This window comes from Somniosus microcephalus, chromosome 22 (genome assembly GCF_052327205.1).
Source record: "Somniosus microcephalus isolate GS21.2 chromosome 22, FLI_Smic_1.0, whole genome shotgun sequence".
Taxonomy (NCBI): Eukaryota; Metazoa; Chordata; class Chondrichthyes; order Squaliformes; family Somniosidae; genus Somniosus; species Somniosus microcephalus.
This window is the reverse complement of record NC_141008.1, coordinates 1085833-1113823: the sequence shown is the minus strand read 5'-3', so window position 1 is coordinate 1113823 and position 27991 is coordinate 1085833. Positions and strand designations below refer to the sequence as shown.

At 52.4% G+C, this 27991-nt stretch overlaps 1 protein-coding gene across 1 annotated transcript; it reads right to left on the bottom strand.

Moving 5' to 3' along the window:
- Positions 1-597: 597 nt before the first annotated feature.
- LOC147101971 (uncharacterized) lies at positions 598-27991 on the bottom strand. Its single transcript, XM_085965062.1, is given in 17 exon segments — positions 598-797; positions 870-983; positions 1620-1692; positions 1852-1999; positions 2243-2432; positions 2515-2562; positions 2565-2638; positions 2714-2811; positions 2994-3172; positions 24911-25021; positions 25666-25738; positions 25898-26045; positions 26290-26479; positions 26562-26695; positions 26771-26868; positions 27051-27229; positions 27765-27991. Coding segments are annotated over 17 exon segments (2232 nt in total). The 5' UTR covers positions 27988-27991; the 3' UTR covers positions 598-645.

Below are 27991 nucleotides of genomic sequence, written 5' to 3'. Positions count from 1 at the left end.
TACTCTCCACTTGCCTGGATGAGTACAGATCTAACACCACTTGAAGCGCTACTCCATCCAGGACAAAGCAGCCTGCTTGATTGGCACCCCATCCACCATCTTACACATTCACTGCCCCACCGGTGCACTGTGGACCATCTACAAGATGCACTGCAGCAACTCGCCAAGGCTGCTCCAGCAGCACCTCCCAAACCGGTGACCTCTTCCACCTAGAATGACAAGGGCAGCAAGTGCATGGGAACACCACCACCTACAAATCACACAACATCCTGACTTGGTAATATCGCCATTCCTTCATCACTGGGTCAAAATCCTGAAACTCCATCCCTAACAGCACTGGGAGTGTATCTTCACCACAGACTGCAGCAGTTCAAGAAGGCACCTCACCACCACCACAAGGGCAATAAACGCTGCCGTGGCAGTGACACTCACATCCCAGGAACGAATAGAAAACTGCTCTGGAACTCAAATTTGGCTGATTTTTTTTGGGCAGGCACAATTGTTAAGGCAGCTGAGAGAAGCGGCCCAATAGATTCTCAAAACAGGCTACCAATTAACACAAGGACAGTAAAATCCAGCCAGAATTTGGAATATAACGAGATCAGGTTTCATGTATAACAGGGGTTTATTATCCAACAGACACATCTACAGTTCCATGGAGCTGCACTCGGAGCCCACCCTGCGGCGATGGTTCATTTTCCACATGGCAACAGTCCCAACCAACAGGGCCACGGAGAGCAGAGCTACCCCAACCGCGACTCCAGGAACAACACGGGAGGGGGAATCAGCAGCAGCATCTGTGGGGAGAAGGGAGGGTTAGATGGGCACCAGTTACTCCATCACTAGACAGCGGCAGGGGCCTCCTTTACCTTTCTCTTCCTGGTGGATCCCAGCAGCCAATCGCTCCTCATCTTCCAGGAAAATGATGGCTCCATCAGCAGTCACCAGGGACCCAGCCCGAACATCGGCGCTTCTTCGCCTCTCTGGGGGAGACAAGAGACAGAGACAAGAGTTCAAGGTGGGCGATTCAATGTGCAGCTGTCTGAAGCCCCAAATCAGGTGGTCAATACGATGGCCCAATACAAAAACCCTCGGGCAGTGAGCACCGGAGTGAGATTGGACTAGTTAAATACGGTTCCCTCACTGTCAGACTAAGATTCACTCCCTATTCTCAGAAAGACCCGCTTCAACCCAGCAAAGTTTGCAGTCGTTGACGGGTCCAATGGCCAGTCTGGTCTCCTGGGGGCGGGGGAGGGAAAGAGACCCGTTTTGAAGCACTAGTTTGACTAGCGGCTACACTGGACATACACACATTGCCCAGGTCTCCCCCAGATATCGGTTCGATGCCACCCTGGAACTCCCGGTGACAGCAGGATGCTAGATCAATGTTCAAGGCCAGAGGTGGGTTCCATTCAGAACCAGTGCAAGATGTGCTCAGAGCCGCTGAGCCAGATTGCTATTCTGCAATAGACTAACTGGGATAGAGTTGAGCGGGCAGATTGAGGACACTGCTCCTGTGCCCAGTGTTGGGCCCTTGCTGAGTGAGCCCAGTGTCCAGATGCCCCACACCCAACCCTCCCCATCAAGGTTCAGTTTCTAGTCAGATCCCAGCTACTTACTGGGGCTGCAGGGAGCCGTGCAGTTCTCTCGGGTGGAAGGGAAGCAAACCTCAGCACTGCAGTGGAAGTGAACCTGGAAAGAGACAGTGCGGTCTGGTCAGTGCCACAGCTCCCAGTCAAGAGATTCATGCTTCTACAGTCAAAGGGTCAACAGGGGCCTCCTCACTGTGAGCAAGACCCAGGGAACAAGTTCAACCAAGAGAGCCAGAGAGAAAGACTGAAGGAAACTCACCTCCCCGCTCAGAGCCCGGCCCGAAACTCGGTCCCAGAAAGCGAAAGTGCTGACTACAAACCGATTCTGGTGAGTTGGGAACGGCGAATGGGAAGCGGCGTCTACCGGGAGGAGGCGGGTTTTGTAATTGTCTCCAGTAAAGGGGCACCTGGAACAGAGAAAGAGCGGGTTATATGGAGAGGGCACCTGGAACTCCCAACTACAGAGTTACAGCGGCACATCAAAGCAAAGTCCCGAGATTAGACTAGATAAAGAAACCAGTCCATTCAAGTCACCAATCGTCAACCTGGAGCTCAGATTGGTTTGATTATTGGCCGTTCTTTCACCCAGTCCATGTCGCCCCCCTCCCCAATCACCAGCCTGCCCCAAGGTCCCTCACTCGCTGCCTTACCTGCCCACCAGGAGGTCCCATCGGAGCCCCGAATGCGGCTCGGGGGTGGGGGTCGCCCAGCAGTCATTGAGCACCAGCACAAGGGACGGATCGTTCCGGTTCAGGACTCGAACCTCCACAAACACGGGGTCCCGGAGCACACTCAGGATCGGGTAGTCACTGGCCACGTACCAGCTCCGGTAGCCACCATCTGCAAAGAGAAAGATGAAGGACGGCCACTATTTGGAGAGAGAGCCTGAAGTTGGACACTAACCATCAGCAGCACTCGCTACCTCTCGCTATTCTCAGCTCCAGAACCAGGATCCCGGCCTCAGTGGCAGAGAAAGGCTGTAAACTCGGGGCTTCACCTGCAGTTCAGACTCCTGGCTCCCCTTGTAACTGCACTGGACATGTAGCCTGCAAGAGAACGGACACGGCTGGAGAATTCAGCTCCTCACCTTCTCTACCCGCTTCTTGTGCTCCCAGTCTCACCTGAAGGGGCTGTCCCGGGTCACCGATCCCAAAGCTCCATCCAAGATCTCAAACTGACCCAACACATCCGTTTCATAGACGGCGTTCACCCCGTCCAGCTACAAGAGACAGAAGACCATCATTACAGAGGACCAGGAGTAGACCGATTGCAGGGAAATTGAGCAAGTCTGCCATTGCCTTATCACATGTAGTGTCTTTCAGGGCCCCCATTGCCCTTTAGACCCCCTCTTTCCCACCCGACTGACAGCCATTGATGGGGCTCCCAGCCCACAATACCTACCCGCTGAGTAGTGCCACACTCAGTGACTGCGAACTGAAAGAGCACAGTGTCTGCAGAGGCCACGGTCGGACTGCACTCCGCTCCGTGTCCATCCTTCAGATGGACCGTTGTCAGGTCTACAGGAGGCAGCGTCAAATCCTTGGAGATGGCGATCAGGATCCGCCCATCCTTGGTGCACACTGCAAGAGAGTCAATGAAAGGCGGTTAGTTGCTGCACGGGGAATGGCAAGGGAACCGTTACCGGGAGGGGGAGAAACTCCGCCCAGCTCAGCACCAGCTTCTAGTTTCTTTCTCTCCCCGTCCACTCCCCAATTCTCCATCTACTGGAGACGGTTCACCAACTCCATCCCTACTGGACTGGTTACACAAGACCTGCATCAAATCCACACCCTGTCCGGTCAGTGCCAGCCAGGGACTGATCTTTACTCTGCCCTCCTATCCTGGGGCGCAATTCAACCATCAGAAGTCCCAAGTCGCATAGAGAAGGAAGGAGAGATCTTGGGTCAGGGTCTCAATGATCAGACTTTCAAACTGTAGAAATAAACACAGCTGATGTTTCAGGACAGGAGGAGAGAGGATTCTGTCCATGGAATCCCCAGTGCAGTTGGATTGCGGCTGGTCCTGGGAAGCCCTGGCCCAGAATATAGGCGACCCGAGAATACACCCACCTGGCAGATTGTGGAGTGAATAGAAACACGGCGGCACATCCCGGCTCCCGGCATCAAAGCAGCAGCCTTTCCGCACACACTCACTGCCTTCAATTCCCCCAAAGCCGCAGTCTTGGCGGAATTCGGTATCCAGCCAACATTGATCGGCGGGGAGAAGGAGAGAGGGCGGCTGAGATGAACAGATTGTAAGAAAGAACAAGCCCAGAACCCGCAGCCCCTCCATTCTAACAAGCGAGGCTCCCAGGTAAGTGAGGCTGTAGAGCCGACTCCCCCTTTTTATCCACTTGTTTAACCCGCAGTAACTGAATGGTCTGATTGGCCCATGGGCTCCCAATGTGAACCCGCATTCCCACGGGGCACACGGAGAGATTGGGGCCTTGTTTAAACTTATTTTTTTCTTTTTTTGTGTGGAACATATTTATTTAAATATGGCAGTACTTGTCACAACTCATCAATTACATAATAAACCCATTACATTCATTAACCACAATAAAACAAAGCCTTAAAAACAGCTTTAGGACTAACAGTCCAAATGCAGTGGTAAATTTTACAGACAAATCAACAATATTAACAGTACAGGTACCCATAGTGAAAAACAATTTTACACCAGTCCTATTGGCAATCTAGTAACTCTTCATTTTTGCTTGGTATTACCTGCTGTCCTTTTTTTAAATTTTAATATTCATGTACAACATTACTTATACAACTCATCAATTACATAGTAAATCCATTACATTCATTGACCACAATAAAAAGGATAAAGCCTCAAAAACAGCTTAATGGTCAACAATATAAATACAATAATTCATTTTTACAGGTAAATCAATAATGTTTACAGTACAAGCTGCCACTGTTTAATAAACCAAGAAAAGAAAGAACCCGTATTCGCCAGTCCTACTGACATCGCTCAATCATTCAGTCATTCATTCCTCTGTTCGTTCGCTCAAGTGTAAATTCCATTGTGAATGTCTGCGTGCGTGCGTGTCATTTGTCTCCCTGCGTGCATGCGTGCGTTCGTTCATCCGTCCAGACAGGCCTCACGCTCACCCAATAGGATGCCGACCTTCATCCTGGGGAGCGAATTTGAAGGGGCTGCTCCTCGATTTTTGGCTGCACTTCAGTCCCACGCTCCTGATATTCGGTCACCCGGTGCGGAAGGGAGCGGGCAGGTCGGGGGACCTCCTCGTGGGACTGCTCCTGGGCCTGGCCAAAGTGGCCATTAACTGGTCCAGGCAGCGGGCGGTCCAGGGGGTTGTTCGGCCCGACTGCCTGCCTCTCTTCCGCGGCCACGTTCACCCCTGGCTGGCCCTGGAGATGGAGCACGCGGTGTCTGCCGGCACGCTCGAGGCATTCCGCGACCGGTGGGCACTGCAGGGACTGGAGTGCTGCATCACCATAAGGAACAGTACTTTAATTTAATTTGTTCAATTTCCTTTTAACCTTTTTTAAAGTTACAGCACATGGTCATAGAACCATCGAATCATAGAATGGTTACAGCGGGGAAGGAGGCCATTCGGCCCGTCGAGCCCGTGCCGGCTCTCTGCAAGAGCACTTCAGCCAGTCCCACTCCCCCGCCCTTTCCCCGTACACTGCACATTTCTTCCCTTCAGATACTTATCCAACTCCCTTTTGAAAGCTCTGATTGAATCTGCCTCCACCGCCCTTTCAGGGAGAACATTCCAAATCCTAACCACTCGCTGCGTAAAAAAGTCTTTCTTACGTGGCCTTTGGTTCTTTTGCCAATCACCTTAAATCTGTGCCCTCCGGTTCTCCACCCTTCTGCCAATGGGAACAGTTTCTCTCTATCTACTCTGTCCACACCCCTCATGGATTTGAACACCTCTATCAAATCTCCTCTCAATTCTCTCTGCTCCAAGGAGAACAACACCAGCTTCTTCAGTCTTTCAACGTAACTGCACTCCAGACTGGGGAATGAGGTTGGTCAGGTGGAGCAAGTTTCAATAGGTGAACATTTAGGGAACAGTGATCATAGTATCATAATGTTTTGGTTAGCTATGAAAAAGGACAGAGAGCAATCTAGAGTAAAAATGTTTAACAGGGGGAAATGCAACTTCAGTGGGATGAGAACGGATCTGGCCCGGGTAAACTGGAATCAAAGATTGGCAGGAAAAACTGTAATGAACAATAGGCTGCCTTTAAAGAGGAAATAGTTCAGGTGCAGTTGAGGTACTTTCCAACGAGGGGGGAAGGCAGGACAACTAAAGTCAGGGCTCGCTGGATGATGAAAGAGATAGAGAATATGATGAAGCAGAAAAAGAGCGAGTATGACAGATGTCAAGTTGCAAATGCATCTGAGAATCAGGCTATATATAGAAAGTTCAGAGGAGAAGTGAAAAATCAAATGAGGGGCAAAGAGAGGGTATGAGAATAGAATTGCAGCCAACATGAAAGGTAATCCAAAAGTCTTCTATGGCCATATAAATAGTAAAAGGTAGTAAGAGGAGGGATGGGGCTGATTAAGGACCAAAAAGGAGACCTATTCATGGAGGCAGAGGGTATGGCTGAGGTACTAAATGAATACTTTGCATCTGTCTTCACCAAGGAAGATGATGCTGCCATAGGCATTGTGATAAAAATAATAACTTCCGGGAAGTTATGTCATCACTTCCTGTGAACTGTGAACTGTGAACTATGAACTTTGTACATACCTCACTTCCTGTCATGTCACTTCCTGTTGGACTGGTATAAATACTAGTCTGTTCAGTATTGTAAGAGGCTTCTACCAGAGGCATGGTAAAGACCTCTCTCTGTATATAGTGTGTTTATAAGTTACTTAAAGCTTAATTTAAAGTTACTTGATGGTAAGTCTCCTTTTCTTACATCAATTTAAGTAACTTAGTATTTACACTGACAAATACTCGACCTTCAGACAAACTCGGAAGTTAAGGATCCAGGGAACCACCCATCATGGAGAAAATCCTTAGACCTATTCGTCTGGACTTGGACCCGAATACACCAGCAGCTGGCAGGGTATGGAAGCATTGGTATCGTACTTTTGAGAATTTTCTGGATGAATGTAAAGCGGATGCTCCTGCTAAATTGAAGATACTTGTCAATTATGTGACCCCAAAATATTCGAATATGTTGATGAATGGGATAATTACGAAGAGGTGATTCGGGCACTTAAGAAACTGTATGCGAAGTCCCCAAATGAGGTCTACGCTAGACATCTACTGGCCACAGCCCGACAAGGGCCAGGGGAATCAATTGACGAATTCCTGCAAGAACTTCGCAGTCTCAGCATAGATTGTAACTTTCAGGCAGCCTCAGCTGAGCTGTACCGCCAAGAAATGATTCGTGATGCTTTCATCTGTGGGATTGCCTCTCCATTTATACGCCAGCGTCTACTAGAAAGTAAAACACTTGAGCTACAAAAAGCTTTTGACCTAGCTTGTTCTCTGGATTTGGCAAAGAGAAATGCAGACCTCTATCAGCTGCCCAGATCTCGATCTGCTGCTGTAGCTGCAACCAGACAATTCAAGCGGTCTCAGGTGAACCCTATCATGGGGGAATCTAATTCTGATAATTCCGATGAAGAAGACGAGGATGATCCCACTTTAGCAGCCTCTTGGCAATCTAGGAAGGAATGCTTCTTTTGTGGAGATGCTTTTCACCCTAGGAAAACCTGCCCTGCTCGCAATGCAATCTGCAGTTATTGCGGGAAAAAAGGACACTTTGCTAAAGTTTGCCTATCAAGGGCCTCTACGAGGGCCAATCCAGCTAAGGCCTACCGAACTGCCCCAATTAGGGCCTATCAAGATGCTCCAGCTAGGACCTATCAAGCTTCCTCTCGAGCTCTCTCCCGAAGAAGCACACCGAGAGTTTTAGCCTCTCTCTGTGCAACGACACCAATTACAGCTGCTTGCCCACAGAACCTGTCTCATGCAGCCACAAAAATTTCAATTAAAGGGCATACCTTAGATGCCTTAATTGACTCAGGAAGTACTGATAGTTTCATTAAGGAACAGATTGTTGCGAAATTGAAACTACATGTCTTCCCATCGGACCAGGCAATTGCGATGGCCCAGTCATCACTTAATACCAGAATCTCCGGCTTTTGTGTTGTTGATATGACACTTCATGGTCGTATGTATCCCTCCACCCGACTTTCGGTGCTCAAGGACTTATGTAGTGATCTCCTCTTAGGGCTGGACTTCCAAAAACAGCATAAGAAACTCACCATTGAGTTTGGTGGATCCAAACCCGGACTTACTATTTCTAATATACCGTCTAAATTACCATTTTGTGCATTATCAGCAGCTTCACTTGATGAACCCTCATTATTTGCCAGTATTCCGCCTCAATGCAAACCAATAATAACGAAATCGCGGCGCTTTAATCAGGAAGACCAATCTTTTATTGCGGCTGAAATCTCTCGACTTCTAGCAGAGGATATCATCGAACCATGTTCGTCGCCCTGGCGGGCTCAAGTCGTCATTGTCAAGAACCCTCTAAAACCTCACAAACGGCGACTATGCATCGATTATTCGCAAACCATCAATCAATATACCGACTTGGACGCCTACCCATTGCCACGCATTGATGATATGGTTAATAAACTGGCCGAATACAAAGTGTTCTCAACTTACGATTTAAAAAGTGCCTATCATCAGTTACCCTTGAAGGTCTCAGATAAGCAGTACACGGCCTTTGAGGCTAATGGACGGCTGTACCAATTTCGTCGCCTCCCATTCGGGGTTACTAATGGAGTGGCTGTCTTCCAACGGGCAATGGAAGGCCTGGTTAAGCAGGAAAACCTAAGGGACACCTTTCCCTATCTTGATAACATTACCATTGCAGGTCACGATCAACAGGAACACGACGCCAACCTCCAAAAATTTCGGGATGCCCTCCATCGCCGTAATTTGACCCTGAATGAATCCAAATCTGTTGAGTCGCAACCGACCATCAACATCCTTGGCTACTGCGTAGGCAATGGTATCATTAAACCAGACCCAGAAAGACTTCGCCCGCTCCAAGAGCTCCCGTCACCTAAGAATCCGGCTTCTTTACGTCGGGCTCTCAGTCTGTTTGCATATTACACTAAATGGATTCCTCATTTTTCGGACAAAATCCAACCCTTGCTGCATGCTAGATCATTTCCACTGGGAAAAGCGGCTGTTGCAGCCTTTAACCTTCTCAAAAAACAGTTGGAGAAAGCGGCTCTTCACTCCATTGATGAGAATCTCCCTTTCACGGTTGAATGTGATGCCTCGGAGGTGGCGATCTCGGCTACTCTGAATCAGGAAGGTCGTCCTGTAGCATTTATGTCCAGGACCTTACCAGGTGCAGAGCTACATTATCCTCCGGTTGAGAAAGAAGCCACAGCCATCATAGAGGCAGTACGGAAGTGGAACCATTTTCTAGCTCGCCAGCACTTTACATTGATCACGGACCAACGATCAGTTGCCTTCATGCTCGATAATCGAAAACGAACCAAAATTAAGAATAATAAAATACAACTTTGGAGGATGGAACTGGCCTCTTTTGGTTATACCATTCTCTATCGGCCTGGCAAGGAGAATGTGGCCCCGGACACCCTCACACGGGCATTCTGCTCCACTATGTCATCCTCTACTCTCATGGATGTCCACAATGGATTGTGTCATCCTGGCGTTACGCGCATGCTACATTTCGTACGATCACGGAATCTCCCTTTTTCCACTGGAGATGTAAAGAAAATATGCTCAGAATGCCGGCTTTGTGCGGAATTAAAACCTCAGTTCTTCCGCCCCTCAGATGGTACATTCATACATGCAACCCAACCGATGCAACGACTTGGCATCGATTTTAAGGGCCCAGTGCCCTCTTCAACTCGGAACACATATTTGCTCACCATGATCGACGAATATTCACGTTTTCCGTTTGCCTTCCCCTGCTCCAATATGCTGGCGTCCACAGTAATCTGCTGCCTTGAGCAGGTATTTTCTCTCTGTGGCATGCCGGCTTAAATTCACTCAGATCGGCGTCCATCATTTATGTCAAGAGAACTCAAGGACTACCTCTCAGAACGGGGAGTTGCTACAAGCAAAACAACACCATACCATCCCATCGGAAACGGGCAGGTAGAGAGGTATAACGGTATCATCTGGAATTCCGTACGTCTCGCTTTAAGATCTCGGGGCCTACCAGACCAGCAATGGGAAACAGTGCTTCCGGATGCATTGCACTCTATACGGTCCCTGCTTTCTACAGCCACAAATACTACACCTCATGAGCGGTTCTTTGGATTCCAGCATCGCTCATCTCATGGGACATCACTCCCGTCATGGCTACCTACTCCTGGACCTGTATTACTCCGAAGATACGTTCGGACGTCTAAAAATGACACCCTTGTAGACGAGGTCGAACTAACCGATGCCAACACCACCTATGCAAACATACGATATTCCGACGGCCGAGAATCTACCGTATCATTACGGGATCTGGCTCCCTGCCCACCAGGACCTAGTGGGACATCGGGTGATGGCATTTCACCAGGAAACTCTTGGGACCTATCGGGTACCCCTCTCCAGGATCCTGATCGGACACCAACTAGCTTGGTGCCGGTAGAACCTCGTGCTCAAGGTTGCGACCCTCCCAGTACTGTGCATGAAAGTACTGATCTACCACAGACCAGCTCTGCACCTCCCTCTGAACAGAGGCAGTTCGACTTTGAACCTATTGGGGCTCGTACTCGAAGCCATGATCTCCCCGACCCTTCACAGGGCAATCCAGACTCTGACCAATGGCCAACCGCATGTAAGCGGACCAGCGACCCTCTACGACGGGAATCCAAACGGGTGCGACTCTTCCTTGTTCGGCGGCTGCGGACCAAAAGGTAGACCACAGCCTCCGAATTCTGCAGGAGGGAAGAATGTGATAAAAATAATAACTTCCGGGAAGTTATGTCATCACTTCCTGTGAACTGTGAACTGTGAACTATGAACTGTGTACATACCTCACTTCCTGTCATGTCACTTCCTGTTGGACTGGTATAAATACTAGTCTGTTCAGTATTGTAAGAGGCTTCTACCAGAGGCATGGTAAAGACCTCTCTCTGTATATAGTGTGTTTATAAGTTACTTAAAGCTTAATTTAAAGTTACTTGATGGTAAGTCTCCTTTTCTTACATCAGGCATAGTAAAGGAGGAGGTAGTGGAGATAGTTGATAGGATAAAAGTTCATAAAAAAGAGGTATTAGAAAGGCTGGCTGTATTTAAAGTAGATAAATCACCAGGAGTGGATGGGATGCATTCTAGGATGCTGCGGGAATTTAGGGAGGAAATCGCGGTGGTACTGGCCATAATCTTCCAATCCTCCTTAGATACGGGGGTGGTGCCAGAGGACTGGAGAACTGCAAATTTTATTCTCTTGTTCAAAAAAGTGTGTAAAGATAAACCCAGCAACTGCAGGCCATTCAGTTTGACCTCGGTAGTGGGGAAGCTTTGAGAAACAGTAATCAGGGACAAAATTAACAGTCACTTCGACAAGTGTGGTTTAATTAAGGAAAGCCAGCACGGATTTGTTAAAGGCAAATCGTGTTTAACTAACTTCACGAGTTCTTTGATGAGGCAACAGGGAGGATTGATGAGGGTAATACAGTTGACATAGTGAACATGGATTTCAAAAAGGCGTTCGACAAAGTGCCACATAATAGGCTTGCCAGCAAAGTTGAAGCCCATGGTATAAAAGGGACAGTGGACATGGATACAGAATTGGCTGAGTGACAGGAAACAGAGAGTAGTGGTGAACGGTTATTTTTTGGACTGGATGAAGGTATACAGTGGTGATCCTAAGGGGTCAGTTCTAGGACCACTGCTTTTCTTGATACATATTAATGACTTGGACATGGGTGTACAGAGCACAATTTCAAAATATGCAGATGAGACTAAACTTGGAAGTATAGCAAACAGTGAGGAGGAGAGTGATAGAAGTCAGGAAGACATAGACAGGCAGGTGAAATGGGCGGACACGTGGCAGATGAAATTTAACGCAGAAGAGTGTGAAGTGATACATTTTGTTAGAAAGAATGAGGAGAGGACATATAAACTAACTGGTACAATCCTGAAGGGGGTGCAGGAACAGAGAGACCTGGGGGTATGTGTGCACAAATCGTTGAAGGTGGAATGACAGGTTGAGAAAGCAGTTAAAAAGGCTTACGGGATTCTGGGCTTCATAAATAGAGGTATAGAGTACAAAAGTGTGGAAATTGTAGTTGACTTTAAATTGACAATTGCCAGTAATAAGAAGAGTCAGCTCCACAAGTGTCCCTCTTAAGGAGGCAGCACCAATAGAATTTAGACACCAAGACCTAGAAATTCAGTATAGCCACATTTGGGGCGCTACAGCATGGCGTTCGCTAACTTTTGCGCCCGGCGCAACTTAGCACCACCTTCGCCGATATTCAGTTGCATTGCCCCAAGAGGTTGCTGCTGCGCTAAAGCAGGCGATGCACGACTATCATTAGGCGCTAAGCCGGCGATCCAGGGTGCAAACACCGAGGGCGGGTGCAGCGCAGGTGCGGCGAGTTGCTCATTGAGGGCAGACAGTCAGGCGCCGGTCAGCACTTAAAGGGGGAGGGTGGAATTGCTTGGCTGCCACGCCCTGCACGCTGCAGCCCTAAGGCAAGGCCTGAACACTGCTTCTGGAACAGCTCCATGCCCAGGAGAATGGAGAAGGCCAGGGAGAGAGTGCAGCGCTTCGGCGAGGGTGACCTGAGGCTGCTGGTTGGTGCAGTGGACCGCAGGCGCCATATCCTCTTCCCTGAGGGTGGCAGGAAGCCGCTGCCCACCGAATATCGGAAAGCATGGAGGGATGTGGCAAACAAGGTCATGTCCAACAGCGTGGTTGGCAGGACACCAACCCAGTGCCGGAAAAAATTCAACGTCCTCACTCGGGTTGTCAGGGTGAGTACCCTTTCCAGAATCCTCCTCATCCCTGCATGTCCACCTCACTTTATGGCCAAACGAGTCTGAAAGCTCTAATGGCCAGCCCTCATCCAGCAGCTATGGGACTGTCATGAAAAGCACTTGCACATTCAGGACTTTAGACACTGTCAGGGCTATTCGACCATGGGAGGCAGTGCGGGCAATATCAGGGCTTGACACTGTACTTAGAGGCGGTCCTTTCTCTTGCAGTCCAAGCTGGCGCATAACAGAAGACAGCAGCGACAGAGCAGGGGAGGCCGTCCTGACCTGAAACAGCTGAGCGACCTCGAGCAGAGAGTGGAGCAGATCATGGCAGGCCGGCTGAGTGGCCCCGTCGCCACTGGAGATGCTGACACTGTTCTGGGCACCAATGGTAAGGTCATCACCTTTTTGACCTCTCCCTTTCCACTTGCGCCTCACACCAGCATCCTTTGCCACTATCGAACCAATGCAGTGCACAGCAGCACTCATGCCTCCCTCGCTGCCGCCCTGTCCTCACTCTAAAGCAACTCTTGTGCCTCCCTGCTTTCAGATGGTGACTCGCCAGGTGAGGAGGCGGCCCCTCAAGCTGACACTGTGTCCGAGTCAGACATAGAGAAGGAGGAAGAGGTGATTGGGCAAAAGCATGGCAGATGCAGTATAATGTGGATAAATGCGAGGTTATCCACTTTGGTGGCAAAAACAGGAAGGCAGATTATTATCTGAACGGCAATAGATTGGGAGAAGGGGAAGTGCAACGAGACCTGGGTGTCCTTGTGCACCAGTCGCTGAAGGTAAGCATGCAGGTGCAGCAGGCGGTTAAGAAGGCAAATGGTATGTTGGCCTTCATAGCGAGAGGGTTCGAGTACAGGAACAAGGATGTCTTGCTGCAGTTGTACAGGGCCTTGGTGAGACCACACCTTGAGTATTGTATGCAGTTTTGGTCGCCTTATCTGAGGGAGGATGTTCTTGCCATGGAGGGAGTGCAGTGAATATTCACCAGACTGATACCTGGGATGGCAGGAATGACATATGAGGAGAGATTGGGTCGATTGGTCTTATACTCGCTGGAGTTTAGAAGAATGAGAGGGGATCTCATTGAAACTTATAAAATGATGACAGGACTAGACAGACTAGATGCAGGAAGGATGTTCCCGATGGCCGGGGAGTCCAGAACCAGGGGTCTCAGTCTAAGGATAAGGGGTAAGCCATTTAGGACAGAGATGAGGAGGAATTTCGTCACCCAGAGAGTGATGAACCTGTGGAATTCTCCACCAGAAAAGGCAGTGGAGGCCAATTCATTAAATATATTCAAGAAGGATTTAGATATATTTCTTAAGGCTAAAGGGATCAAGGGATATGGGGAGAAGGAAGGGACAGGGTACTGAATTTGGATGATTAGCCATGATCTCATTGAATGGCGGAGAAGGCTCGAGGGGCCGAATGGCCTACTCCTGCTCCTATCTTCTATGTTTCGGCGACTGCCTGCGAGGGGCGCTGCTGTAGATGAGGCTGCAGTACCGGCGACTGTCTACAAGGGGCGCTACTCTAGATGAGGCTGCGGTACCGGTGACTCACATTACGGTCAGAGGAGGGGAGGGGCCCTTTAAAGTCGACACTCAGGCGCTCAAAAGGGCGGGTGGCCTTGATCAGGTTTGCTCTGTCAGGCGTATAGAAGCGCGGCTTGCACTCTGCACAGACTGGGCAGCTCCTGCTCATGGTCCTGTCCTCCTCGATGGAGTAAGGCAGGTTGCGGCCTTTAATGAAATGGAAGAACCTGGTGACCCCCGGGTGGCAAAGGTCGTTGTGGAGGTCCCGTAGTCTATCGATCTGCGCGGTGGCGCATGTGCCTCGCGATAGAGCGTCTGAGGGTTCGTTGAGTTTCCCGGGCCGGTACAAGATGTCGTAATTGTAGGTGGAAAGTTCGATTCTCCACCTCAAAATCTTGTCATTTTTGATTTTGCCCCTCTGCTTGTTGTTGAACATGAAAGCGACTGAACGTTGGTCAGTAAGCAGGGTAAATCGTTTTCTAGCCAGGTAGTGCTGCCAGTGGCGCAGCGCCTCCACAATGGCCTGGGCCTCTTTTTCCACAGAGGAGTGTCTGAGTTCGGAGCCCTGGAGGGTTCGTGAAAAAAAGGCCACGGATCTTCCCGCCTGGTTAAGGGTAGCGGCCAGGGCAAAGTCGGATGCATCGCTCTCCACCTGGAAGGGGATGGACTCGTCTACCGAGTGCATGGTGGCCTTGGCAATGTCGTCCTTTATACGGTGAAAGGCTGAGCGGGCCTCCGCCGTCAGGGGGAAGGAAGTGGACTTGATAAGTGGACGGGCTTTGTCCGCATAATGAGGGACCCACTGGGCGTAATAAGAAAAGAAGCCCAGGCACCTTTTGAGGGCCTTGAGACAGTGGGGCAGGGGAAGTTCCATCAATGGGCGCATCCGGTCAGGGTCAGGGCCGATGACTCCGTGTTCCACCATGCAACCAAGGATAACGAGGCGGGCTGTGCGGAATATGCACTTTCCCTTGTTGTACGTGAGGTTTAGGAGTTGGGCCGTGCGAAGGAACTTATCAAGATTGGCGTCATGGTCCTGCAGGTCATGGCCGCAGATGGTCACGTTGTCCAGGTAGGGAAACGTGGCCTGTAACGCATTCTCGTCGACCATCCGGTCCATCTCCCTCTGGAAGACGGAGACACCGTTGGTGACGCCGAAAGGAACCCTGAGGAAGTGAAAAAGACGGCCATTTGCCTCGAAGGCTGTGTACTGGCGGTCCTCAGGGCGGATAGGGATTTGGTGGTATGCTGCCTTGAGGTCAATGGTCGAGAAAACGCGGTATTGTGCTATCTTATTAACCATGTCGGCTATGCGGGGGAGAGGGTATGCGTCCAACTGGGTGTACTTGTTGATAGTCTGGCTGTAGTCGATGACCAGGCGCTGCTTGTTGCCAGTCTTAGCGACTACCACCTGAGCTCGCCAGGGGCTGGTACTATCCTCAATAATCCCCTCTTTCAGGAGCCGCGTCACCTCAGATCTTATGAAGGATCTGTCCCCGGTGCTGTATCAACTGCTCTTTGTGGCAATAGGCTTGCAGTCGCGGGTGAGGTTGGCGAACAGAGGGGGGGGGGTGATTTTGAGGGTGGAGAGACTACAGGTGGGGCGCGGCGGGCAATTTAAAAACTGCTGGTTGCAGACAGTGAGCGGGGGAAGAGGTCCACCGTATGTCAAGGTGATACTCTTAAAGTGACAATGAAAGTCCAACCCCAGCAGAATGGCAGTGCAGAGCTGTGGCAGGACGAATAGCTTTACATTTTTATAAACGCAGCCCTTCACCAAGAGGGTCACTACGCAGTAGCCGCCGACGTCTGCTGAGTGAGATTTTGAGGCCATGGAGATCCGATGGCGCGTTGGCCGGACCGAGAGGGAATAATGCCGTACCGTATCAGGGTGTATGAAGCTCTCCGTGCTCCCGGAATCAAAAAGGCAAGTTGTGGCGCGGCCATTTACCTGGATGTCCATCTTGGACCTGGCTAGCTGATGGGGTCTGGATTGATCCAGCATAATGGAGGCCGCTGTGGAGTCGGGAGCGTCGCTGTAGGTGGGTGAGTCGGGGGCCCGTTGGCAAAATGGCGGCGTCAGAGAGGAAGGGCAAAATGGCGGCGCCCATGACGATCCCGATCCCCACGAGGCTGGAGGAAGGCAAGATGGCCGCTCCCACGAATCGCACGCGACGCTGCTGGAGGTAGGGGTCTTCTGACTTCTGCAGACGCCAGCGTAGTGTCCCTTCTTACCGCAGGCAGAGCAGACCGCGTTTTTCGCCGGGCAGCGCGCCCTGGGGTGTTTCGTTTGGCCACAGAAGTAACATTTCTGGCTCGGGTGGGACATCGCTGCAGCAGTTGAGGCCGGGGCCCGTGGCGGCGCCGCGTCCCTAGATGGCGGCGGCTGCGGCGTCCATGAAGCGGCCGCGCCGTCCGGGGAGTAGGCCTCCATGTTCCGGTGGGCTACGTCCAACGAAAGGGTGAGTGAAATCGCCTTCTTCAGGTCGAGCTCGCTACTTTCCAGCAGTCGCTGCCGCATGTGAGTGGACCTGAGGCCCGCAACGAGGGCGTCACGGATGAGCTCCTCCGTATGTTCCGTGGCTGATACTTGCTTGCATTCGCAGGCTCGGCCGAGTTCCTTCAGCGCCCGTATGTATGCTTCTGTGGTTTCCCCGGGCTGTTGTTTGCGGGACCCCAGGAGATGTCTTGCGTAAACATAGTTGACCGGGCGTGCATATTGCTCCTTCAACATGTCGAGAGCCCCCGGTAGCTCGTAGCGTCCCGGATAAGGGCAAAAGCTCGGTGGTTTATTTTAGAATTCAGCACCCTGAGCTTGTCGGCGTCGGTGGCGACGGTCGCGCCGGATGCAGCCAGAAAGGACTCGAAACAGTTCAGCCAGTGCGAGAGCTTAGCAGTCGAGTCCGGTTCTTGCGGGTCGAGTTCCAGGCACTTGATCTTAAGTATCTGCAGCATCGTTATTTTTTTTTTTCAGTAGTTAATAAAATTGATGCGCTATCAATTCTAATAAGAGGCTGAGCAGAGTTCAGAACGACAGGCTTTTATTAACTACTGAATAGCACTTCAGACAGATCAGGACTATGCCTCTAGTGGACGACCGAATGCCAGGAGCTGCCATGTGGCCGTCCTTATACTCGGTAGCCGGGGGCGGAGTCAGCTGAGGCATAGTCAGGCATAACAGTGAAACAAGAGTGAACGACAACAACAACAACAACAAGTGAACACAGTGAACTACAGTGGTTTACCACAGATGGAACACCTCTATTAAATTTCCCTTTAACCTTCTCTGCATTAGTGAGAACAATCCCAGATTCTCCACATAACTGACGTTCCTCATTCCTGGTACCATTCTAGTAAATCTCCTCCACACCTTCTCCAAGACCTGGACATCATTCCTAAAATGTGGTCCCCACTATGTTTATTGACTTTCCCCGAGCTCCCTTTATTAGGACCAGAGGGTTTGTTACCAGGAATCCTTTGCAGCCACAGGCCAGGACTAATAATCCAGAGGGCGTGAGCTCAAATACCACCGTGACACTGAGAATTTGAATTAAATTTGAAATAAAAAGCTGGGATCAGTAAAAGTGACCATGAAACTGTCGGATTGTCATAAAAACGCAACTGGTTCACTAATGTCCTTTAGGGAAGGGAACGTGCCGTCCTTACCCGGTCTGGGCCTTCGTGTGATTCCAGTACCACACCAACATGGTTAACTCTCCCACTCACTGCCTCCCCAGCCCCGCTCTCCACTCACCGCCTCCCCAGCCCTGCTCTCCGCCCACTGCCTCCCCAGCCCCGCTCTCCACTCACTGCCTCCCCAACCCCGCTCTCCACTCACTGCCTCCCCAGCCCTGCTCTCCGCCCACTGCCTCCCCAGCCCCGCTCTCCACTCACCGCCTCCCCAGCCCCGCTCTCCACTCACTGCCTCCCCAGCCCTGCTCCCCACTCACTGCCTCCCCAGCCCCGCTCTCCACTCACTGCCTCCCCAACCCCGCTCTCCACTCACTGCCTCCCCAGCCCCGCTCTCCACTCACTGCCTCCCCAGCCCCGCTCTCCACTCACTGCCTCCCCAGCCCCGCTCCCCACTCACCGCCTCCCCAGCCCTGCTCTCCACTCATTGCCTCCCCAGCCCCGCTCTCCACTCACTGCCTCCCCAGCCCCGCTCTCCACTCACTGCCTCCCCAGCCCCGCTCCCCACTCACCGCCTCCCCAGCCCCGCTCTCCACTCACTGCCTCCCCAGCCCCGCTCTCCACTCACTGCCTCCCCAGCCCTGCTCCCCACTCATTGCCTCCCCAGCACCGCTCTCCACTCACTGCCTCCCCAGCCCCGCTCTCCACTCACTGCCTCCCCAGCCCCGCTCTCCACTCACCGCCTCCCCAGCCCCGCTCTCCACTCACTGCCTCCCCAGCCCCGCTCTCCACTCACTGCCTCCCCAGCCCCGCTCTCCACTCACCGCCTCCCCAGCCCCGCTCTCCATTCACTGCCTCCCCAGTCCCGCTCTCCACTCACTGTCTCCCCAGCCCCGCTCCCCACTCACTGCCTCCCCAGCCCCGCTCCCCACTCACAGCCTCCCCAGCCCCGCTCTCCACTCACTGCCTCCCCAGCCCCGCTCTCCACTCACCGCCTCCCCAGCCCCGCTCTCCACTCACCGCCTCCCCAGCCCTGCTCTCCACTCACTGCCTCCCCAGCCCCACTCTCCACTCACCGCCTCCCCAGCCCTGCTCTCCACTCACTGCCTCCCCAGCCCCGCTCTCCACTCACCGCCTCCCCAGCCCCGCTCTCCACTCACTGCCTCCCCAGCCCTGCTCTCCACTCACCGCCTCCCCAGACCCGCTCTCCACTCACTGCCTCCCCAGCCCCGCTCTCCACTCACAGCCTCCCCAGCCCCGCTCTCCACTCACTGCCTCCCCAGCCCCGCTCCCCACTCACTGCCTCCCCAGCCCCGCTCTCCACTCACCGCCTCCCCAGCCCCGCTCTCCACTCACTGCCTCCCCAGCCCCGCTCTCCACTCACTGCCTCCCCAGCCCCGCTCTCCACTCACTGCCTCCACAGCCCCGCTCTCCACTCACTGCCTCCCCAGCCCCGCTCTCCACTCACTGCCTCCCCAGCCCCGCTCTCCACTCACTGCCTCCCCAGCCCCGCTCTCCACTCACTGCCTCCCCAGCCCCGCTCTCCACTCACTGCCTCCCCAGCCCCGCTCTCCACTCACTGCCTCCCCAGCCCCGCTCTCCACTCACCGCCTCCCCAGCCCCGCTCTCCACTCACCGCCTCCCCAGCCCCGCTCTCCACTCACTGCCTCCCCAGCCCTGCTCTCCACTCACTGCCTCCCCAGCCCCGCTCTCCACTCACTGCCTCCCCAGCCCCGCTCTCCACTCACTGCCTCCCCAGCCCCGCTCTCCACTCACTGCCTCCCCAGCCCTGCTCTCCACTCACTGCCTCCCCAGCCCCGCTCTCCACTCACTGCCTCCCCAGCCCCGCTCTCCACTCACTGCCTCCCCAGCCCCGCTCTCCACTCACTGCCTCCCCAGCCCCGCTCTCCACTCACTGCCTCCCCAGCCCTGCTCTCCACTCACTGCCTCCCCAGCCCCGCTCTCCACTCACTGCCTCCCCAGCCCCGCTCTCCACTCACTGCCTCCCCAGCCCCGCTCTCCACTCACTGCCTCCCCAGCCCCGCTCTCCACTCACTGCCTCCCCAGCCCTGCTCTCCACTCACTGCCTCCCCAGCCCTGCTCCCCACTCACTGCCTCCCCAGCCCCGCTCCCCACTCACTGCCTCCCCAGCCCCGCTCCCCACTCACTGCCTCCAAATCAAAGGTGTTGCCATGGGTACCAGCATGGGTCCTAGCTATGCCCGCCTTTTCATGGGATATGTGGAACACTCTTTGTTCCAGTCCGACTCGGGTCCCCTCCCTCACCTCTTTTTCCGGCACATTGATGACTGTATCGTTGCTGTTTCCTGCTCTCGCCCTGAACTAGATAATTTCATTCACTTTGCTTCCAATTTCCACCCTTCCCTCACCTTCACATGGTCCATCTCCGACTCTTCCCTTCCCTTCCTCGACTTCTCCGTCTCCATCTCTGGGGATAGGCTACTGACAAACATTCACTATAAGCCCACTGACTCCCACAGCTACCTGGACTACACTTCCTCCCACCCCGCTTCCTTTAAGGACTCTATTCCATTCTCCCAGTTTCTCCGTCTCTGCCGCATCTGCTCTGACGATGCCACCTTCCATACCAGTGCTTCTGACATGTCTTCCTTTTACCTCTACTGAGGATTCCCCTCTACAGTGGTTGACACGGCCCTTCACCGTGACCGTTCTGTCTCCCGCACTTCTGCCTTCACCCCTGCCCCTCCCTCCCAGAACCACGATAGAGTTCCCCTTGTCCTCACCTTTCACCCCACCAGCCTCCACATTCAACGGATCATCCTCCACCATTTCCGCCACCTCCAGCATGATCCCACCGCCAAATGCATCTTCTGCTCACCTCCCCTTTCAGAATTCTGCAGGGACCGCTCCATCTGTGACACCCTAGTCCACTCCTCTATCACCCCCCAACACCCCTTCACCCGGCACCTTCCCGTGCAAGCGCAGGAGATGCAACACATGCCCTTATACCTCCGCCCTTCCCACTGTCCAGGGCCCCAAACACCCCTTCCAGGTGAAGCAGCGATTTAGTTGTACTTCTTGCCATTTAGTGAACTGTATTCGCTGCTCACAATGTGGTCTCCTCTGCATTGGGGAGACCAAACGCAGATTGGGTGACCGCATTGGGGAACACCTCCGTTCAGTCCGTAAGGGTGACCCCGAGCTTCCGGTCGCCTGTCACTTTAATTCACTGCCCCACTCCCACTCAGACCTCACCGTCCTCGGCCTCTTGCATTGTTCCACGGAAGCTCAGCGTAAGCTCGAGGAACAGCACCTCATCTTCCGATTAGGCACTTTACAACCTTCAGGACTCAACATCGAGTTCAACAATTTCAGATCATAACCTCGGCCCCTATCATATATATATTTATTATCCACACTTTTTGTTTGTGCCTCCTGTTCTTCTCTCCCACATGGCCGCTGTCTTTCATTCTACCAGCGCAATTTATACTTCATCTCGAGCCATCCTTTGTTTCTTAACCTGCCCCATTACCATCTCCTCTTGCCTTGAATATCTCTTAATGTCTCTTAACCTCTCCTGCCTTCTATCCTATCACAGACCTTCCCTTTTGTTCTTTCATCCCCTCCCCCATTTCCCAGCCCATCCCCTTGCTTAAAAATCTGTTCCATTTCCTGCTTTTATCCAGTTCTGACGAAAGGTCATCGACCTGAAACGTTAACTCGGTTTCTCTCTTCACAGATGCTGCCTGGCCTGCTGAGTATCTCCAGCATTGTCTGTTTTTATTTCAGATTTCCAGCATCTGCAGTATTTTCTTTTTGTCTGGTTGACTCTTAACTGCCCTCTGAAGTAGCCCAGCGAGCCCTCAGTTTGGATCAAACTGCACAGCAATGGTTCAAGAAGAAGGCCCACCGCCACCTTCTCAGGACAAGGGACGGCCAATAAACACCGGCCTTGCCAGTGACGCCCACAGCCAGAGAATGGATTTTCTTAAAAATCTGGAACGCCAGGTGCATTTGACTGCTGATAGTGCTTAACGTCATCTCTTTCAGATGTGGAACGATCGGCTCAAGTTTACATATAAAAACATTCTCTTTTTCCTGCAATGGAATGGAGGGTCAATATGTGTTTATCGTCATCCCACGAAATAGAAAAATTCTGACCCTTTGTGAGGTTGAGGTCTATGGGTCGAAGGTCCCAGTGAGCGGACATTGTTAAAGTGAATCATTTCTGGTACGTCCCATTTTTATTGTTCATCGTATTACATTTATCCTTTATGTCCAATTCAACAACTTGCCTTGATATAGTGCCTTTAATGAAGATAATCATCCCATGGCTCATTGCAGAATCAAACCAATGTTCACTTAGCCAAAGTAGATCATATTAGGAGGGGGACTGAAAGCTTGGTCAAAGAGGTAAAGTATCAGATTGCCTCAGTCTTCAGCACCTCAGTCAGAAGGTCGTGGATTCAAGTCCCACTCCAGAGTCGAGAGCCCATAATACAAGCTAACACATCAGTACAGTACTGAGGGAGCACCGCACTGTCAGATGGTCAGTACAGAGGGAGTGCCGCACTGTCGGCGAGTCAGTACAGAGGGAGCGCCGCACTGTGGGAAGGGGCAGCACTGAGGGAATGCTGCATTGTCGGAAGGGGGAATACAGAGGGAGTGCCGCACTGTCGGCGAGTCAATACTGAGGGAGTGCTGCACTGTCGGAGGGTCAGTACAGAGGGAGCGCCGCACTGTGGGAAGGGGCAGCACTGAGGGAATGCTGCATTGTCGGAAGGGGGAATACAGAGGGAGTGCCGCACTGTCGGCGAGTCAGTACTGAGGGAGTGCTGCACTGTTGGAGGGTCAGTACAGAGGGAGCGCCACACTGTCGGCGAGTCAGCACTGAGGGAGCGCTGCACTTCCAGAAGGGGCAATACTGAGGGAGTGCTGCATTGTCGGAGGGTCAGTACTGAGGGACTGCTGCATTGTCGGAGGTGCTATCTCTTTGATGAGACCGTAGCCGAAGGTTCCATTTATGGTTCAGGTAAAGGACACTATTGGAAGGATAGGGAACATTCTGCTCTCCACTACCGCAAAACAAATACAGACCAACTGGTTTTACATCCCGTTGTTAACTTTAGGATCTTGCTGTGCACCAATGACTGCCAGGTTTAACTGCACCAGTGTAAATACTTCAAAAGTGAGCCAGTGGTTGCGATGTTGGGCTATGATGGTGAAATCCTGCATCACGGCACGTCTGTTCTTTCTGCTGGAATTGAGGAAGCCAATTCTAACGCTCTTTATTTGTTCATTTCAGATCTCGGGGTGCGATTTCTCACAGGCAGCTGATTGGCTTGTGTTGGAAAGACCATTAACAGCAGCTGCATTTACTGATACATTGCAATAATTTAGTGTAACACTGACTGTAACTCTAAACTAATCCAAAATAAACTTCTTGAATGTGCTGTACCAGACCAATCGTGTCCTAATCAGTTTATCATTAAGTCTATAAAGGTTCAAATATCCACAAAGGAACACTTTCCCCTGGTATAATCCCATCGAGTCCCAAGTACCCCTATTGTCAGCCTTGGCTCAGTGAGTAGCTCTCTCACCCCTGAGTCAGAGTGTTGTGGGTTCAAGCCCCACTCCAGAGACTGAAGCCTATAATCCAGACTAACACTTCAGGGCAGTACTGAGGGGGTGCTGCACTGTGGGAGGGGCCATCTCTCTAATGGTGCCCTCTCAGGTGGGCATACAAGATCCCAGGGCACTGTTTCAACCAAAAGCAGGGGAGTTCACCCAGGTGCGCTGGCCCCACATTTACCCCCTCGACCTACATTGTGAAAGCAGATTCTCTCATTGCTGTGTGTGGCAGCTTGCTGTGCACAAATTGGCAGCTGTGTTACCTACACTTCAACAGTGACAACACTTGTAAAATAAAAGTACTTCTCTTGGCTGTAAATCACTTGGGACATTGTGAAAGGTGCTACAGAAATGTAAGTCTGCCCCTTTCCTGCAAGGACCCTTATTGTTTGCCAGTCAGTGCGACCAGCATCAGTCCTTCACCCTGCAGCCTCCGGTAGCCCCAGTCTGGGGGCTCCAGCAGGAACTTGGATGGTCAGTAGCCTGGGGGGGGTGGTTAGGGAGCAGTGGGCAGGGTGGCAGTCAATGAGTTAGCACACCTAGCTTTCTCTTATGGGGCCCAGGACACTCAGCACCAGAGCTCTGAGGGAATTGGTTCCTGAATTATACGGCAGTGAGGCTGAAGCCCCTTCACCTGGACAAACACTGAAGGTCAAATTCTCAGCTTGAACTTTTAAATTTCATACAAACATTGTGCTTTAACAGCATTCTCTCTGCGCTTCTCACAAGAGCTTCCCCCTTGCCCATGGTGTAGCTTCTCTCCACTACTTACACTGGTCCCATGAGAAAGATTAGGGATTTTGAGCCTGTCCCAATGGGTGCAGCAAAAACCTGGTGGCACTACAATCCTCCCTTAGGGAGACTACTAGGAACGCTGGTGTGGGAAATGGAAAATAGGGTAGATGATGCTGAAGAGGGAGCTTTAAAAGCAGATTCCCATCCACTGGACAGCAAGTCCAAGGTACAAAGCCCTGTGCCATACTCGACCTGGAAGTGACTGATGGGACAGTGTAGAGGTTATTGTGCTGAAACTGGTGTACTGTGGCTGCAGTGTGTACCATCCACAAGATGCACTGCAGCAACTCGCCAAGGCTTCCTTGACAGCACCTCCCAAACCCGCGACCTCTTCCACATAGAAGGACAAGGGCAGCAGGCACAGTTTTGGGAGGCACAATTGTTGAGGCAGCTGTGAGAAGCGGCCCAATAGATTCTCAAAACAGACACCCAATTAACACAGGAAAGGACAGTGAAATCTACCCAGAATTTGGAACATAACGAGATCAGGTTTCATGTATAACAGGAGTTTATTGTCCAACAGACACATCTACAGTTCCATGGAGCTGCACTCGGAGCCCACCCTGCGGCGATGGTCCATTTTCCACATGGCAACAGTCCCGACCAACAGGGCCACGGAGAGCAGAGCTACCCCAACCGCTACTCCAGGAAGAACACGGGAGGGGGAATCAGCAGCAGCATCTGTGGGGAGAAGGGAGGGTTAGATAGGCACCAGTTACTCCATCACTAGACAGTAGCAGGGGCCTCCTTTACCTTTCTCTTCCTGGTGGATCCCAGCAGCCAATCTCTCATCTTCCAGGAAAGTGATGGCTCCATCAGCAGTCACCAAGGACCCAGCCCGGTCATCGGCACTTCTTTGCCTCTCTGGGGGAGACAGAGACAAGAGTTCAAGGTGGGCGATTCAATGTTCAGCTGTCTGAAGCCCCAAAATCAGATGGTCAATCCGATGGCCCAATGCAAAAACCCTCGGCCAGTGAGTACCAGAGAGAGATTGGACTGCAGTTAAATACGGTGCCCGCACTGTCAGACTAAGATTCACTCCCTATTCTCAGAAGGACCCGCTTCAACCCAGCAAGGTTTGCAGTCGTTGAGGTGCAAAGGTCAGTCTGGTCTGCTGGGGGTGGGGGGGGGGGGGCTGGTAGAGACCCGTTTTAAGCACTAGTTTCACCAGTGGTTACTCTGGACATACACACATTGGTGGCGGGGGAGACCTGGGCAGATATCAGTTCGGTTCCACCATGGAACTCCCGGTGACAGCAGGATGCTGGATCAAAGTTCAAGGCCAGAGGTGGATTCCATTCAGAACCAGTGGAAGATGTGCTCAGAGCTGCTGAGCCAGATTACTATTCTGCTGTAGACTGTAACTGGGATAGAATTGAGCGGGCAGATTGAGGACACTGCTCCTGTGCCCAGTGCTGGGCCCTTGCTGAGTGAGCCCAGTGTCCAGATGCCCCACACCCACCCCTCCCCATCAAGGTACAGTTTCTAGTCAGATCCCAGCTACTTACTGGGGCTGCAGGGAGCTGTGCAGTTCTCTCGGGTGGAAGGGAAGCAAACCTCAGCACTGCAGTGGAAGTGAACCTGGAAAGAGACAGTGCGGTCTGGTCAGTGCCACAGCTCCCAGTCAGGAGATTCATGCTTCTACAGTCTAAGGGTCAACAGGGACCTCCTCACTGTGAGCAAGACCCAGGGAACAAGTTCAACCAAGAGAGCCAGAGAGAAAGACTGAAGGAAACTCACCTCCCCGCTCAGAGCCCGGCCCGAAACTCGGTCCCAGAAAGCGAAAGTGCTGACTACAAACCGATTATGGCGAGTTGGGAATGGCGAATGGGAAGCGGCGTCTACCGGGAGGAGGCGGGTTTTGTAATTGTCTCCAGTAAAGGGGCACCTGGAACAGAGAAAGAGCGGGTTTTATGGAGAGGACACCTGGAACTCCCAACTACAGAGTTACAGCGGCACATCAAAGCAAAGTCCCGAGATTAGACTAGATAAAGAAACCAGTCCATTCAAGTCACCAATCGTCAACCTGGAGCTCAGATTGGTTTGATTATCGGCCGTTCCTTCACCCAGTCCATGTCGCCCCCCCTCCCCAATCACCAGCCTGCCCCAAGGTCCCTCACTCGCTGCCTTACCTGCCCACCAGGAGGTCCCATCGGAGCCCCGAATGCGGCTCGGGGGTGGGGGTCGCCCAGCAGTCATTGAGCACCAGCACAAGGGACGGATCGTTCCGGTTCAGGACTCGAACCTCCACAAACACGGGGTCCCGGAGCACACTCAGGATCGGGTAGTCACTGGCCACGTACCAGCTCCGGTAGCCACCATCTGGAAAGAGAAAGATGAAGGACGGCCACTATTTGGAGAGAGAGCCTGAAGTTGGACACTAACCATCAGCAGCACTCGCTACCTCTCGCTATTCTCAGCTCCAGAACCAGGATCCCGGCCTCAGTGGCAGGCAGTGGCGGAGAAAGGCTGTAAACTCGGGGCTTCACCTGCAGTTCAGACTCCTGGCTCCCCTTGTAACTGCACTGGACATGGAGCCTGCAAGAGAACGGACACGGCTGGAGAATTCAGCTCCTCACCTTCTCTACCCGCTCCATGTGCTCCCAGTCTCACCTGAAGGGGCTGTCCCGGGTCACCGATCCCAAAGCTCCATCCAAGATCTCAAACTGACCCAACACATCCGTTTCATAGACGACGTTCACCCCGTCCAGCTACAAGAGACAGAAGACCATCATTACAGAGGAACAGGAGTAGACTGATTGCATAGAAATTGAGCAAGTCTGCCATTGCCTGATCACATGTAGTGACTTTAAGGGCCCCCATTGCCCTTTAGACCCCCTCTTTCCCACCCGACTGACAGCCATTGATGGGGCTCCCAGCCCACAATACCTACCCGCTGAGTAGTGCCACACTCACTGACTGCGAACTGAAAGAGCACAGTGTCTGCAGAGGCCACGGTCGGACTGCACTCCGCTCCGTGTCCATCCTTCAGATGGACCGTTGTCAGGTCTACAGGAGGCAGCGTCAAATCCTTGGAGATGGCGATCAGGACCCGCCCATCCTTGGTGCACACTGCAAGAGAGTCAATGAAAGGCGGTTAGTTGCTGCACGGGGAATGGCAAGGGAACCGTTACCGGGAGGGGGAGAAACTCCGCCCAGCTCAGCACCAGCTTCTAGTTTCCTTCTCTCCCCATCCACTCCCCAATTCTCCATCTAATGGAGACGGTTCACCAACTCCATCCCTACTGGACTGGTTACACAAGACCTGCATCAAATCCACAGCCTGTCTGGTCAGTGCCAGCCAGGGACTGATCTTCACTCTGCCCTCCTATCCTGGGGCGCAATTCAACCATCAGAAGTCCCAAGTCGCATAGAGAAGGAAGGAGAGATCGTGGGTCAGGATCTCAATGATCAGACTTTCAAACTGTAGAACTGAACACAGTTCTTAAACCCGCCAGCTCCCGGACTGGAGAGGTTGGAGACTCCAGCTGATGTTTCAGGACAGGAGGAGAGAGGCTACTGTCCAGGGAATCCCCAGTGCAGTTGGATTGCGGCTGGTTCTGGGAAGCCCTGGCCCAGAATATAGGCGAGCCGAGAATACACCCACCTGGCAGATTGTGGAGTGAATAGAAACACGGCGGCACATCCCGGCTCCCGGCATCAAAGCAGCAGCCTCTCCGCACACACTCACTGCCTTCAATTCCCCCAAACCCGCAGTCTTGGCGGAATTTGGGAGACAGCCAACATTGATCGGCGGGGAGAAGGAGAGAGGGCGGCTGAGATGAACAGATTGTAAGAAAGAACAAGCCCAGAACCCGCAGCCCCTCCATTCTA